This window comes from Chlamydotis macqueenii, chromosome 16 (assembly GCF_036417535.1).
Source record: "Chlamydotis macqueenii isolate bChlMac1 chromosome 16, bChlMac1.mat, whole genome shotgun sequence".
Taxonomy (NCBI): Eukaryota; Metazoa; Chordata; class Aves; order Otidiformes; family Otididae; genus Chlamydotis; species Chlamydotis macqueenii.
In genome coordinates, this window is record NC_141571.1 from 36,056 (window position 1) to 48,614 (window position 12,559).

At 47.4% G+C, this 12,559-nt stretch overlaps 1 protein-coding gene across 6 annotated transcripts in view; it reads left to right on the top strand.

The window, feature by feature from the left end:
- The first annotated feature begins 3,900 nt into the window (after positions 1-3,900).
- The window catches only part of LOC147598668 (endoplasmic reticulum-Golgi intermediate compartment protein 3-like), a 29,827-nt gene continuing 21,168 nt past the window's right edge, over positions 3,901-12,559 (top strand). For 4 of the 6 annotated variants that reach the window (XR_015260339.1, XM_086760698.1, XM_086760694.1 and 1 more), the window contains exons 1-7: positions 3,901-3,990; positions 4,172-4,242; positions 4,803-4,890; positions 5,379-5,498; positions 8,704-8,797; positions 9,444-9,609; positions 10,826-10,883. Coding sequence is in view for 5 of the 6 variants with exons in the window: in XM_086760698.1 (XP_086616824.1) it covers positions 3,903-3,990; positions 4,172-4,242; positions 4,803-4,890; positions 5,379-5,498; positions 8,704-8,797; positions 9,444-9,609; positions 10,826-10,883 (685 nt within the window). In the remaining variant the exon portion in view is untranslated. Of the gene's footprint in view, positions 3,991-4,171; positions 4,243-4,802; positions 4,891-5,378; positions 5,499-8,703; positions 8,798-9,443; positions 9,610-10,825; positions 11,244-12,559 lie in introns of those variants that run through there. The other 2 variants (XM_086760696.1, XM_086760695.1) reach the window with 2 other exon arrangements.

A 12,559-nucleotide genomic window follows, 5' to 3' on the forward strand; every position in this document is an offset into this window, starting at 1 on the left:
AATCTTGAACTATCCTATAGGACCCATCAGGTTTCTTAACTGGAAGTATAGGTGCATTGAATTCTGACTCACATTCTTTTAGTAGTCTTAGTTCTATGAACTGCTCTATGATAGGACAAATTCCTTCCCTATCTTCCCTTTTCAGTGGGTATTGTTTGATCCTTACGGCATTCTGTCCCTCCTTTAGTTTTACTATTATTGGTGGTGCGTTCTTTGCTCGTCCCGGTGTATCGGTTGCCCAGACTCCGGGATATACTTGGTCAACAATTCTTGCACCTATTTCTCCTGTTGCAGGGGTACTGACCAAGGATAGACTCATAATTTGAACGTATTGGTGATCATTTACCTCCAGAGTAACTTCCCCTTGCTTAAACTTGATTGTTGCTTCTAGTTGTTCTAATAAATCCCTACCAAGAAGGGCCTTTGGAGAATTTGGCATATACAGAAATTTATGGATCCCCACTTGCTTCCCCAATTTGTATTTTAAGGGTCTGCAAAAGTAAGCCTCTTCAGTCTGGCCTGTCGCACTTTTCACTGTAATATAATCCTTTTCCAGAGGCATCAAAGCTTGATTCAGAACAGAATAAGTCGCTCCCGTGTCGACTAAAAATTTGATTTCTTTTTGTTCTTCCCCTAACTTTATTTTTCTAAGAGGGCGGCTAGTCAATTTTCTTCATCCACGTGAGCTACCGTTTTCCCTTGATTGTTGCGCCATCTAGCGTTCCTTTGGCGCTCAGGGCACTTGTTCTTCCAGTCTCTGGTCTTTTTCTATAGCGCACATTGATTCCTACCCAGAGGCGTCAGCCCACGCATTGGTTTAACTTTAAATTTCCGATTTTCATTTTTCTCTTCCCACAGCTAGTATTTTATTCTGGTCTCGCCTGTAACTTTCCTCTCGATTGCTAAATATTCTCCGTGCTTCTTCTAATAACCTTTCTAAGGCTCTGTTTTCAGGAGGTCTTAGTTTTTGCAATTTGTGCCTAATATCCCCTTGTGATTGTCCCAAAAAGAAGGATATCAGTTGCTGTGCGCCTACCTCTGAATTCGGATCTAGAGATGTGTGCCGGCGCATCGCATCTCTTAGTCGGGCTAGGAACTCGACCGGCGTTTCAGAAGGACCCTGTCTGACCGCATATAACATTGGCCAGCTTATTGTTCTGGGAATTGCTTTTTCCATCCCTATGAATATCCATTCCTGTAACCTTTCCATATCAGCAGAGCGGTTTAGATCCCATGTCGGGTCAAACAAGGGAAACCATTCTCTATAATTACCTCCCTTTATATCATACTGTTCCTTTGCAAGCTCTCCTGCTGTTTTTATAATTAGTTGTTTCTCAGTTTCAGTCAGGCAATCCAATAACAATTGTATGTCACACCAGTCCGGATTGTGTTGTTTCACTATAAATTTAAAATTTTGTGCCGTATTTATCGGATCATTTCGGTATTCTCGGGCAACCTCTTTCCATTCTTTCAGATCGGAGCCCGTGAATGGGATTTTTATCTTCACGGTTCCTCCATGCGGATTTACGGCTTCTCGGAGCAGTGCCTGTAAGACAGTGTGATGGTTTAGCCCAAATCACCACACAGTTTCTCGCTCACTCTCCCCCTCCCCAGGGGGATGGGGGAGAGAATTGGGAAGGAAGGAGACCTCGTGGGTTGAGATGAAGACAATTTACTAAAATAAAAGGGAAAACTACAATAATAAGAGAATATAAGGATATTAAAAATATACAAAGTGAACAATATGTGTTTTCTCACCACCCGATGTCCCAATGACCGATACAGCCCTTCCCGAGCAGCGATCACGGAAACAAAACCGAGCAGCAAGCAAAGGAGCAAAAGGGAGCCAGCAAGGTAGGGGGAATGATGCCAGCAAAAACAAGCAGGAAGGATGGATGCCAGGAAGGCAGATACCCACCCTCGCCTGCCCCCACTTATATACTGAGCATGACGTTTATGGCATGGAATACTCTCTTTGGCCAGTTTGGATCAATTATGCTGTCTGTCTTTCTCCCAGCTTCCTGCATCTGCAAATTAGCGAGGCTTGGAAAGCAGGACGGTGTTCTTGGTCTCATTCACAACAACTGGTATCATCAGGGTGTTTATGAACATTCTTCACACACAAAATCCAAAACATACCAGCTACTGAGAGGAAAAATTAACTCCATCCCTGCCAAAACCAGGACAGACAGTCTTCCGTCCAGTGCGTGAAGACACTGGGCTACTTGGAGCCGTAGTGGGGGGGTTCTTGTGTTTCCTTGTGTGGAGGCAGGCATTTGACCTTCTTTAGAAATAGTTTGTGGGATGTCCCATTCGTCCGGGGGTGGATTGGGAGCCCCGGCAGAGCCCTGTCTCCCTATCCCCTAAGATGGGTTGAATAAATCACCTAACTCGGGCTCTTGTTCCTCGTTTAGTTTAGAACATCTTTGTCCAATACTACATGCGGAACAAATTTCCTTTACGCTCTCTCCTATCTTCTCTTTCTAGGGCTAGTACCATAGGATCCCGAGGGGTTACTAATCCGCAGTCTCTCTGCCATTCAGGTTTCTCCCGAAGGACAAAAAAAACATGGCTGCATATGATACTTCATCCCATTTTCCTTCCCTTCTTAGGAAAAACAATAGTTGCAGGAGAGTGTCATAATATAACAGTCCTCCCTCCTAAGGACATTTCACTTCATTCTCCAGTTTCCATAGAGGCCACCACTGATTACAATACCTAACCAATTTCTTTTTAACTTCAGTACCTCCTTGTCTTTGAGAAGAGCAGCAAGAGCTTTCCCTGCTGACACTTTTCACTTGGGAGATTGACCAGACATCGGCCGGTTTAGTGCCTTGTTTCTTCTGCGCAGCTTGGACAAAGATCATTGCGGTTTTCGCGGTTCAAGTTGTGCAGCGAAGACAGAAAGCCTCCTCGTCCGGATCCCCGGAGCTCTGCGGGAAAGAGCGAGAGAAGAGCCGCGAAAGCTTCGAGTGCGGCCACCTCGCGTGTGGCGGCGATCATCGGCTGTTCATCACCTGGAGGGTGACTTCCTTCTGCGCGGCTGGTTCCAAGTTGACGGTACGTGCTAGCTGTGTAGGACAGTGAAGAGGCTCGACGTTTGTGTGTCCGTAGATCTGCTAGAAAGGGCACGTGAAGAGCAGTAAGGGCTTTCAGAGCAGCCGGTTCTCGTCAGCTAAAGCCGGCTGCCCCGAGGAAAAGAGGCTAGGAAAGATCGTAGAAGGCACGGTTGTTGCCGCACGAGAAGTGCCTGCTCCGGAGGCTTCTTGCGAGCAGCGCTAAAGGCACGCGAACATCGCGTCTCTGTGCTTTCCTGAACAGCTTGCGCTGGGACAGCTACAGCCGTGTTTTGCAAGCTGTCCGGGGTTCTGAGGCACTAAAAGTGCGGATGTGTGGCGACTGTCCAAGACGAGAACCGGCTGCTCTGAAAGCCCTTCCTGCTCTTCACGTGCGCTTTCTAGCAGCTCTACGGACACACACACGTCAGCCTCTTCACTGTCCTACACAGCTAGCACGCTGGCAGTTACCGTCAACTTGGAAGCAGCCGCGCAGAAGGCAGTCGCCCTCCAACCAACGAACAGCGCATCATCGCGGCCACACGCGAGCTGGCCGCACTCGGAGCTTTCGCGGCTCTTCTCTCGCTCTTTCCCGCAGAGCTCCGGGGATCCGGACGAGGAGGCTCTCTGCCTTCACTGTAGCAACTTCAACGGAGTGGGAATGGCGGTGCGGGCACGGTCTGTCGGGTGCCCTTCGCTGGGCGGGAGGCTGAGCAGCGAGCGATGCGCTGGGCAGAACGCTCCCGCCGGGCAGGAGCCCCGCGGGCGCAGCCCCTCCCCCGCATCCCCCCGGACGGTGTCGGGCCGGCCCCGGAAGCCGGCTGTGTTTCCGGGCCGCGCGGCGCCATGGAGTCCCTGTGGGGACTGAAGCGGTTCGATGCCTTCCCCAAAACCCTGGAAGATTTTCGGGTTAAGACGTGCGGGGGCGCGCTGGGTGAGTGGGCCGGATGAGGGTGGGCGGGGGCCGGCGGGCAGGCCCGGACCTCGGCCTCTCCGTGGGGTGTCCGGCCACGGGGACCTTGCGGGCTTGCGGGAGGCGGTGGCGGGTGAGTTGAGGCGAAGCGGTTGAGGGTCGCGAGCGGCGGGCCTGATGGCGGTTCTCGTTTCCCCGGCAGTGACGGTCGTCAGCGGCTTCATCATGGTGCTGCTTTTCTTCTCGGAGCTGCAGTACTATCTCACCAAGGAGGTGAGTGGCGGCGGAGGGGCCCGGCCCGCCGGTGCTGCCTCCCGCCTGCGGGGTCCTGGCGGAGAGGCGGCCTCGTGGCCCGGGGCAGCGCTGTCATGCCCCTGAGCCGTGGCCTCCGGGCTACCCACGCAGCAGCCTCACTCGGTGCAGATCTGTTTGGGGTTGTTTCTTTTTGCTGCCCGGTTGCCTTGATGGTGGGAGCGGACTGCCCTCCCTGAAAGCCGCTTGACACAAAGCTTGGCTTGTTACCTCCTGAAATGCTGTCGTAGGAGCGCATCTCAGAATCTCTTCTTGCTATCTCCAGGCAGGCAATACAAAGACAAGAAAGCAACCCCCGTCCCCACTGCGCATTCTCGGCTTCCCAATATCCTGTCTTTTTTTTAAAAGCATTACAAGTGGCAAGCACTGAGCTACTGTGGCCAGTGCACGAGGCAGCAGCTCAGGTGGCTCGCAAAGTCCACATCTTCAAAATCAGCTCCTGAGCCAGCACACGTGAGGGAAAGAGGCCTTCTGATTTGCTTCCAAGTGAACAGGATGCTTTGTTTTTCCTTTGTTCCTAGGTTCATCCAGAGTTGTACGTTGACAAATCAAGGGGAGATAAACTGAAGATCAATCTAGATGTTGTTTTTCCACATATGCCTTGTGCTTGTGAGTCAGACTTCTGGCTATTTGGGCTAATTTTCGTCCTTGCTGAGGGCCCGAGAGGCCCGGTGTGCCTGATACCTCCGCGTGCTGCAGTGCTGCTTGGGCCACGGGCAGGGAGGAATTGGAGATCCCCTGTGGTTACACGCTGATTCCAGCCAGACCCGCTGGGCGCTCGGACCAGCACTGCCGGTCAGGCAGTGTTCTTTTCCTAGATTAGAAATGAGGCTGAGGTATAAACCCCCTTACCTCTCTGTGTGCTGCTGCACTTTGTCAAAGAGCTCGGTTATACTGGAAAAGCTGGCACAGAGTTCTCTTGGGACTCATGATTTGACATTATTGCTGTTGAAAAACTCTGGAGTCTCCTGTGGCAGTTGCTTGACGAGACACGACTTTTCCATGACTTTTGTCCTTAAATTCTGATTGTAAGGCGGGTGCCACAGGCCATAACAAATGTGTGTTTAAAGATCACTCTCCTTGCTCGTTGGTTTCAGATTTGAGCATTGATGCCATGGACGTAGCAGGAGAGCAGCAGCTGGATGTAGAGCACAATCTGTTTAAACAACGTTTGGATAAAGCTGGCAATCGTGTGACTCCAGAGGCCGAGAGACATGGTAAGATGTTGTTCTGCCTTTCTTGAATGGATGCTGTTATAATCTTTCCATCACTATATGCCTGTTTTGAGATTCACGGGAAGAAGGGACAGCTGAAAAGCATTTAAAGACCACAAACTCTTCAAGAGTTTATAGCAAATCTGTTGAACTGGGAGATCAGACAAACTCCTGTTATACTCACTACTTTTGCAAGGCAAATCTTTGCCTGGTCCCTCTGAAACTACGCCAAAGACTCACGGATATATTTCGGGAATAAAGCTGCTGAGTTAGTGCTCTTTTACGATGAGGAATCAAGCAGCTGTTCTGGCAAAACTTGACTTTGGTTGTATCTTTAAATCACAGAGGGCTGACGAGTGGGGCAACCTGCTTAAGAGGAAGGAGCCTCTCCGCAGGGAAGGCTCCAGTGACGTGACCCTTAGGCCTAAGCTTGCGCCTTGCTACATTTACTTTGTGTCTGTTAATGCGTACCTGATAAATATGGTTTAGTTGATTTATAACTTACAAGTTGTAGAAAATAGTCCTTGGCTACATAAACCTCTCCTCTACATTTTTTACATGTGATGAGTCATCCTTGTATTTCGGTACAAACCAGGAATGGTTCTGGCAGAGTGTTGCAGTCTAACAGTAATACTGTCCTGACTTTTCCTTTCCAAAGCATGAGCTCCTTATTAGCTTTTCTGGGAGACAGTCTAGTTCTGTGTATCGGCATGAACTAAATTTGTTGATTTGTATCCCTCGGATTTAACTTTTCTGTTCTTGATGTTGAAATGCTAAACTGAGCCAAGAGCTGAAAAATTGGTACGTACGAGGGTTTCTTCCGTTGTCCCGGGAAGGTGGTAATAGCGTTCTTACTGCTGTGTCACTTAGCAGCCTTTCTGTATTCAGAGGTTGTGGCATTACCAGTGTCATGTCTGAGGACAAGCACAGCTTTTCTGCATCTAATTCCCTGTTAGCACATGTAGGCCTCCTGCCTTACCTGTATTGCCAGTCTCCATCGGGATTGCTCTGTCTGAACTTCTTAAGTAATCAATGGAGAGGAAGAGAAACTTGTAGGGAGCAAACCTTCTTGCCTAGAATAGGCATTTTAAAAGACATCAGGTGCATTGCATGCAACAAGCAATTGCTTCTGCTGTCTGGAAAAAGCACATGGCTAGTTTGGTTTCCATCCACAGGTTCGGTCAGAAGTATCCACCCATCTTCATTAAACTCTATGATTCCCAGTTTCTATTGGGAACACTGACTTTAAGTCGTTTATTTAAATGGCCACGATAGCAGTGTTGACCTTAAAGTAAAGCATACTAAAATTTTATGGAGTAGTATCTGGAGGCTTTTCCTAATCTTGGTTATATTAAAATAGTTACTAGCGTAATGATTTCTGTGGTAGGTTGCATTCTGTGCTTGGATGTCGTCTTACTCAATTCCATTGAGTGACAATGAATGATTGAATTCTTTATTGGTGGTTCTTATTGTTTCCTTCCTTTTAACGTGGACAGTTTGCCAATTTCATGTATCATAGCTGCATGCAAGTTGAGGACCATGTTAACAGTGAGAAACCCTGCATGTAGAGTTCTGTGTACTGCAGTTTCTTTATAGTATCTAAACTGTGTGCACTACCTCTGCATGCTCTCTCTCAGACAACTCAACAGGCAGCTACTGATTCCAAAAGCTGTTGCTGGTTGCTGTATCTTGAAAAACTCCATGTATTGCACAGGTGTACTTGTTCAGATAGTGGGAATCATGACTTTGACAGAGCATAGCAATGGTTAAGCTGTATTCTTCCTGATGCTGTCTTTTAGTGTAACTGCAAGATTAAAAGCTATACAAATTTTTAAACAAGGAGTTATTAAGTGCACTTTCAACTCCTTTCAGTGTTGTAAGCTTTAGAAAGGTCTCATATAAGGTTGTTTAATAGTGGGTATATTTTCTTAAAAGTTTCTGTTTGCTTGATCATAATGACCATAAAGTATTTTCTTAAAGACATAAGGTTAATGATTGACTTTCATGCGTATCTCATACTTTCTAATTAAAATATCTTTTTTTTTTCCTGTGGCTAATAGGAAATACAGACATCTTTAATACTTGCTTCCATCTGCCTGTTAGACCTCCCAGTCTCCACAAACAAGGCCCTGATAACGTTTTATCCTTCAGCAGTGTCTCACTGTGTACCTTATCATCTTCCCCAGCATTAGGTATCCAAGGAGCCACCTTTTCAGGACTTACAGGGGGCAGTGCAGCAATGTCTGTAGAGAGTGAGCCTTAGAGGGCTTTTGTAGCCCAACAGACTTGGTCCTGTCCTTCAGCCTGATTTTAAGGGGGCCTCTTATGATAAGAGCCAATGCTTCTGAAACTTTTAGACTCAAAATTCCTTGGCTTACTTATTCCTACCTCCAGATTTGTAGACCTTTGATACTTGCTTTGGTTCTTGACAAAACAAAAGCCTGCTTGAGTTTTCTGTAGACTTCTCCTGCCCTTTGGTGAGTTTCAGCTGTCACCAGCTCTCCTCTCCTCTGTTACAAGTCCCTCTTCAGCCTTCTGCACACAAGAACATAAAACTTCAGGAGTTGGTGCCCCAGCCACACTGCAGCTGTGCATTCAACACACATGTGGCACAGGCATTGGCAGAAACGTTAAGTCACAAAGAAGGCAGAAATTCTTTGGAGATCTCTAGTGAGCAGTGGTTAACGTGTGTGTCTTGTCAGCATTGTCATCCTGGAGAACTGGGAGTCAATTTTCCACTCAGAAGACTCCCACTCTGATCTTGTTTCACAGCAATATATAAGCATGTTCCCGTTTGGGATGGGATTATGCGTTACACGCTCTTGGCTGTGGTGAACTGCTATTTAAAATTCTGTTTCTGTAACAGGTCCTGTACCAGTCACAATGATGGGGTCTACTTCAGACAACAAACATTTTAACAAAACCTTTATGCAAGTAACATCTGATCAGTGCTCCAGCAAGGCTTACAGACAGCCAGTTCTTTCTGTGTAGGGTGTTCTTGAGATGACAAATGTTAATTGATCTTACTTCACACCTCAGCAGGCTCTGTGCATGCCATTCCAGGTGGGCTTTGGGTGCAGGATGTGCAGCTTCCAACACAAAATCGTTGCATTCGTGTGTAGAGCAGTTATTGTGTGTAGAACAAAACAAGAGTGCAAGACAGCATTTGTAGACATGCTTCATCACTTTGAGTCCTCTTTTCTCTTAGAGCTGGGGAAAGAAGAAGAAAAAGTGTTTGATCCCAGTTCTTTGGATGCCGATCGCTGTGAGAGCTGTTACGGGGCAGAGTCAGAGGACATTCGGTAACCGTTACACCTTTTCATCTCTTCTTAGCACTTGAATTCTTACTGTTCTGTTGCATGCACGTTTTTTTTTTTTTTTTTTTACAAATGTCTGTGAAGGTCTGTGCAACCTCTTGGGCAGGGGTTCAGAGAATGGTGAGAACTGTTGTGGTTTTGGTCTGTCTTTGGAAGCTGCACTCATGGTTGTTAAGAATGTGCAGAGTTAGGTTGTCTACATTGTCTACATGCCTGTTTAAGGGCAGTGCAGATTGTGCTACCTTTGCAGTAGCACAAAGATTGTACCTCAGCAAACGGAATCTTTTCTGGGGTTATGTGGTGTCCAGAGCGGACCTATGCAAATTATTTCATTGTTACGTGAGCTTTCTTGGAACAAAACCTGGTTATGGCTTTGTCTAAATGGACAGGCAAATCCCTTTTTGGACTCAAGCACTGTATTAAAACAGCTTGCTTCCTCATGCCAAAATCTTGAAAAGTACATCAGGAAGCTCAAGCTCCTTCAGGAGCGTTTAGGCCAGCTTTCAGGGTCCGGTCCCTGGCATTTGCTTCACTGCTTTCTTGAAGAAGACCTAACCAAGGATTCAAGTCCTGAGCTGGAGCATCTCTTTCTAGCAGTAAAGATGGTAAGATGGTCCTTGTGCTTTTCCAGGTGTTGTAACACTTGTGACGATGTCAGAGAAGCATACAGGCGGCGAGGCTGGGCCTTCAAGAACCCGGATACCATAGAGCAGTGCAAGAGGGAAGGGTTCAGCCAGAAAATGCAAGAGCAGAAGAATGAGGGCTGCCAAGTGTATGGTTTCCTTGAGGTCAACAAGGTGAGAGATGGGTTTTGCTGTGAACCTGCTGCATGATGGTGAGGACCATGAAAAGGCAGAGATCCTCTCCTTTTCCAGCCTTAGGTGTTCCCGGCACTGTAATACAGTAACCCCTGGGCTCAGCAAGGTCCTTGTGCCTGTAAGAAGGTTCAGTAGGAGAGTCAGGAGAAGCAGTGGGAAGGGGATAATTCTGTGTTTTGTTGTGAGGGCTGGTGGGAAGCCTTTGGCCTTTCATTGACTTTGCCAGCAGATGATCCTTAAACCTCTTCAGTCTGAAGAGGATATGCCTGAGACGCGTCCCAGCTCAGGGGAGATGCTGGACACAGCCTGCTGTGATCCAGGAGAGCTAGACGTTGTGATTTCAGCATTATCATGGTTACCGAACTGTTACGGGACCCTTTCTCACAAAGTGTGATGAGCAGGAAAGATTCAAAGGGGAATGCTGGCGCTAGCAAGGGTCCAAGGGTGGGTGTCACTGGGGACATTTCTGGGGGCTGTTGTTACGCACTTGGAATTTTGCACATCTCCATTCTCATCAGGTCTGCAGTTAACAGAAGCAAGAGGTCTGCACAGACATCAAAGGTGTCCCAAGCACGTGAGCTTGGGACATTCAGATCTTCCAGGGGAGAGTGTGTGTGTGATGGCTAGTTAAGTGTCAGGGAGGGCTGGCACCTAATGTCCGTATCCCTTTCAGACTCCAGGATGAAGGTTTGACAACCTTTGTCTTTTGGGATTTTTTGGGTGTTTTTGCCTTTTTTAGCATTAGTGCTTTATTTTTGCATGCAGCTTATTTTCATGGATGCATACACAGGATCACCGCTGTTTATTTTGTTTAGGTATTTTTTACCCTGCTCACTTTCCCTCTCCGTTACTTTCTCCACTCCTTTTGTGTGACACTGTTTCAGATTTCCTGCAGCAGCAGTCAGTTCCTTCCCAGTAGAGTTAATTCCTCCGTCTTCCTATTTTTATGGCCACCAAAATAATTTGCATAAAACAGTTCTTATCAGCATCAGTATGTAATTATGGCTTTCCACATGACTGCCTGTGAGGAACAGGGGAAATTCCTGCCTCTTTTAGGACAACATCTGCTGATAGTGTGACCTGTGAAAAGGAGTTGCTTGGTCCCCTTGCTTAAACAAAAATTTAAAAATCCAAGCACCAGTGCTTTATTTAGAGAGGTTCAGACCTTTTCATGAAAGATTACTGTCTCCTGCAGGTAGCTGGCAATTTCCACTTTGCACCAGGAAAAAGTTTCCAGCAGTCTCACGTACATGGTAAAGTATTTTCTTTTGCTGTTTATTGTGGCCTTTAGCTTCCAAATGTATCTGACTGTTTTCTTAGCTTTGCATTGCTCTCCATAATAACACCAGCACTGCTTCAGTGGGGAGGACGTTGTTGGAGTTTTATTACAGAGTTGTCTCCATTGTTCCATGACTTTGCTGCTGTCCTGTAAAACAACCTCCAGGAAGGTGTTCAGTCCAGGACATGAATGTCAGTATCTCTGGAAGGGATCTTTTGGAGAGTATCTCAGGAGAATTTGGAAGCAACTCAGAACTTTTGGAGTAAAATTTAAGTTGTAAGGAACTTCCTCAAGTTTATATATAAATACACAATTGCCAGAATAATAGTGGTAGTGTATAGAATGTCTTCCTTATGTCCAGTCTGAATCTACCCTCTTTTAGTTTAAAACCATTACTCTTTGTCCTGTCACAACAGGCCCTGCTAAAAGATTTGCCCCATCTTTCCTGTCAGCCTCCTTTAGGCACTGGAAGGCCGCTATCAGGTCTCCCCGGAGCCTTCTGTTCTCCAGGCTGAACAGCCCCAGCTCTCTCAGCCTGGCCTCACAGGAGAGGTGCTCCAGCCCTCTGATCGTTTTTGTGGCCTCCTCTGGACCCACTCCAACAGGTCTGTATCTGTCTTGTACTGAGGACTCCAGAGCTGGATGCAGTACTGCAGGTGGGGTCTCACCAGAGCAGAGTAGAGGGGCAGAACCCTCTTCCTTCACCTGCTGGCCATGCTCCTTTTGATGCAGCCCAGGATGTGGTTGGCTTTCTGGGATGTGAGCACCTGTTGCTGGCTTATATCCAGCTTTTCACCCACCGGCACTCCCAAGTCCTTCTCCTCAGGGCTGCTCTCAATCCTTTCATCACCCGGCCTATATTGATGCCGAGGGTTGCCCCGACCCAGGTGCAGGACCTTGCACTTGGCTTTCTTGGACCTCATGAGGTTCACAAGAGCCCACCTCAAACTTGTCCAGGTCCCTCTGGATGGCATCCCTTTCCCCCAGCTTGTCGACTGCACCACTCAGCTTGGTGTCATCTGCCGTCTTGCTGAGGGTGCACTTGATCCCACTGTCTGTGTCGTTGATGAAGGTATTAAATGGTACTGGTCCCAGTACGAATAGCTGAGGGACACCACGCATCACTGAGCTCCACGTGGACATTTAGCCATTGACCACTACCCATCCAGTTGATTACTTATCCACAGAGTAGTCCACTCATCAAATCCGTTTCTCTCCAATTTAGAGAGAAGGATGTTGTGGGTGATTGTGTCAAAGGCCTTACAGAAGTCCAGGCAGGTGACATCAGTAGCTCTTCTTTTGTCCACTGATGTAGTCTCTCCATCATAGAAGGTCACTCGGGCAGTCAGGCAAGACTTGCCCTTGGGGAAGCCATGCTGGCTGTCTCAAATCACCTCCCTGTCCTCCATGTGCCTCAGTGTAGCTTCTAGGAGGATCTGTTTCATGATCTTCCCAGGCAGAGGTAAGGCAACTACCTCAGAGTCCAATACCATCAGGACTCTGGGATGCATCCAGTCAGGTTCCATGGACTTAAGTATGTTCAGGTTCCTGAGGTGGTCTCGAACTTGATCTTCTCTTACAGTGGGAGAGACTTTGCTCCCCCAGTCCTTGCCTTGTGTCTTTAACAAGAACTTGATTTAAAAGATCTGT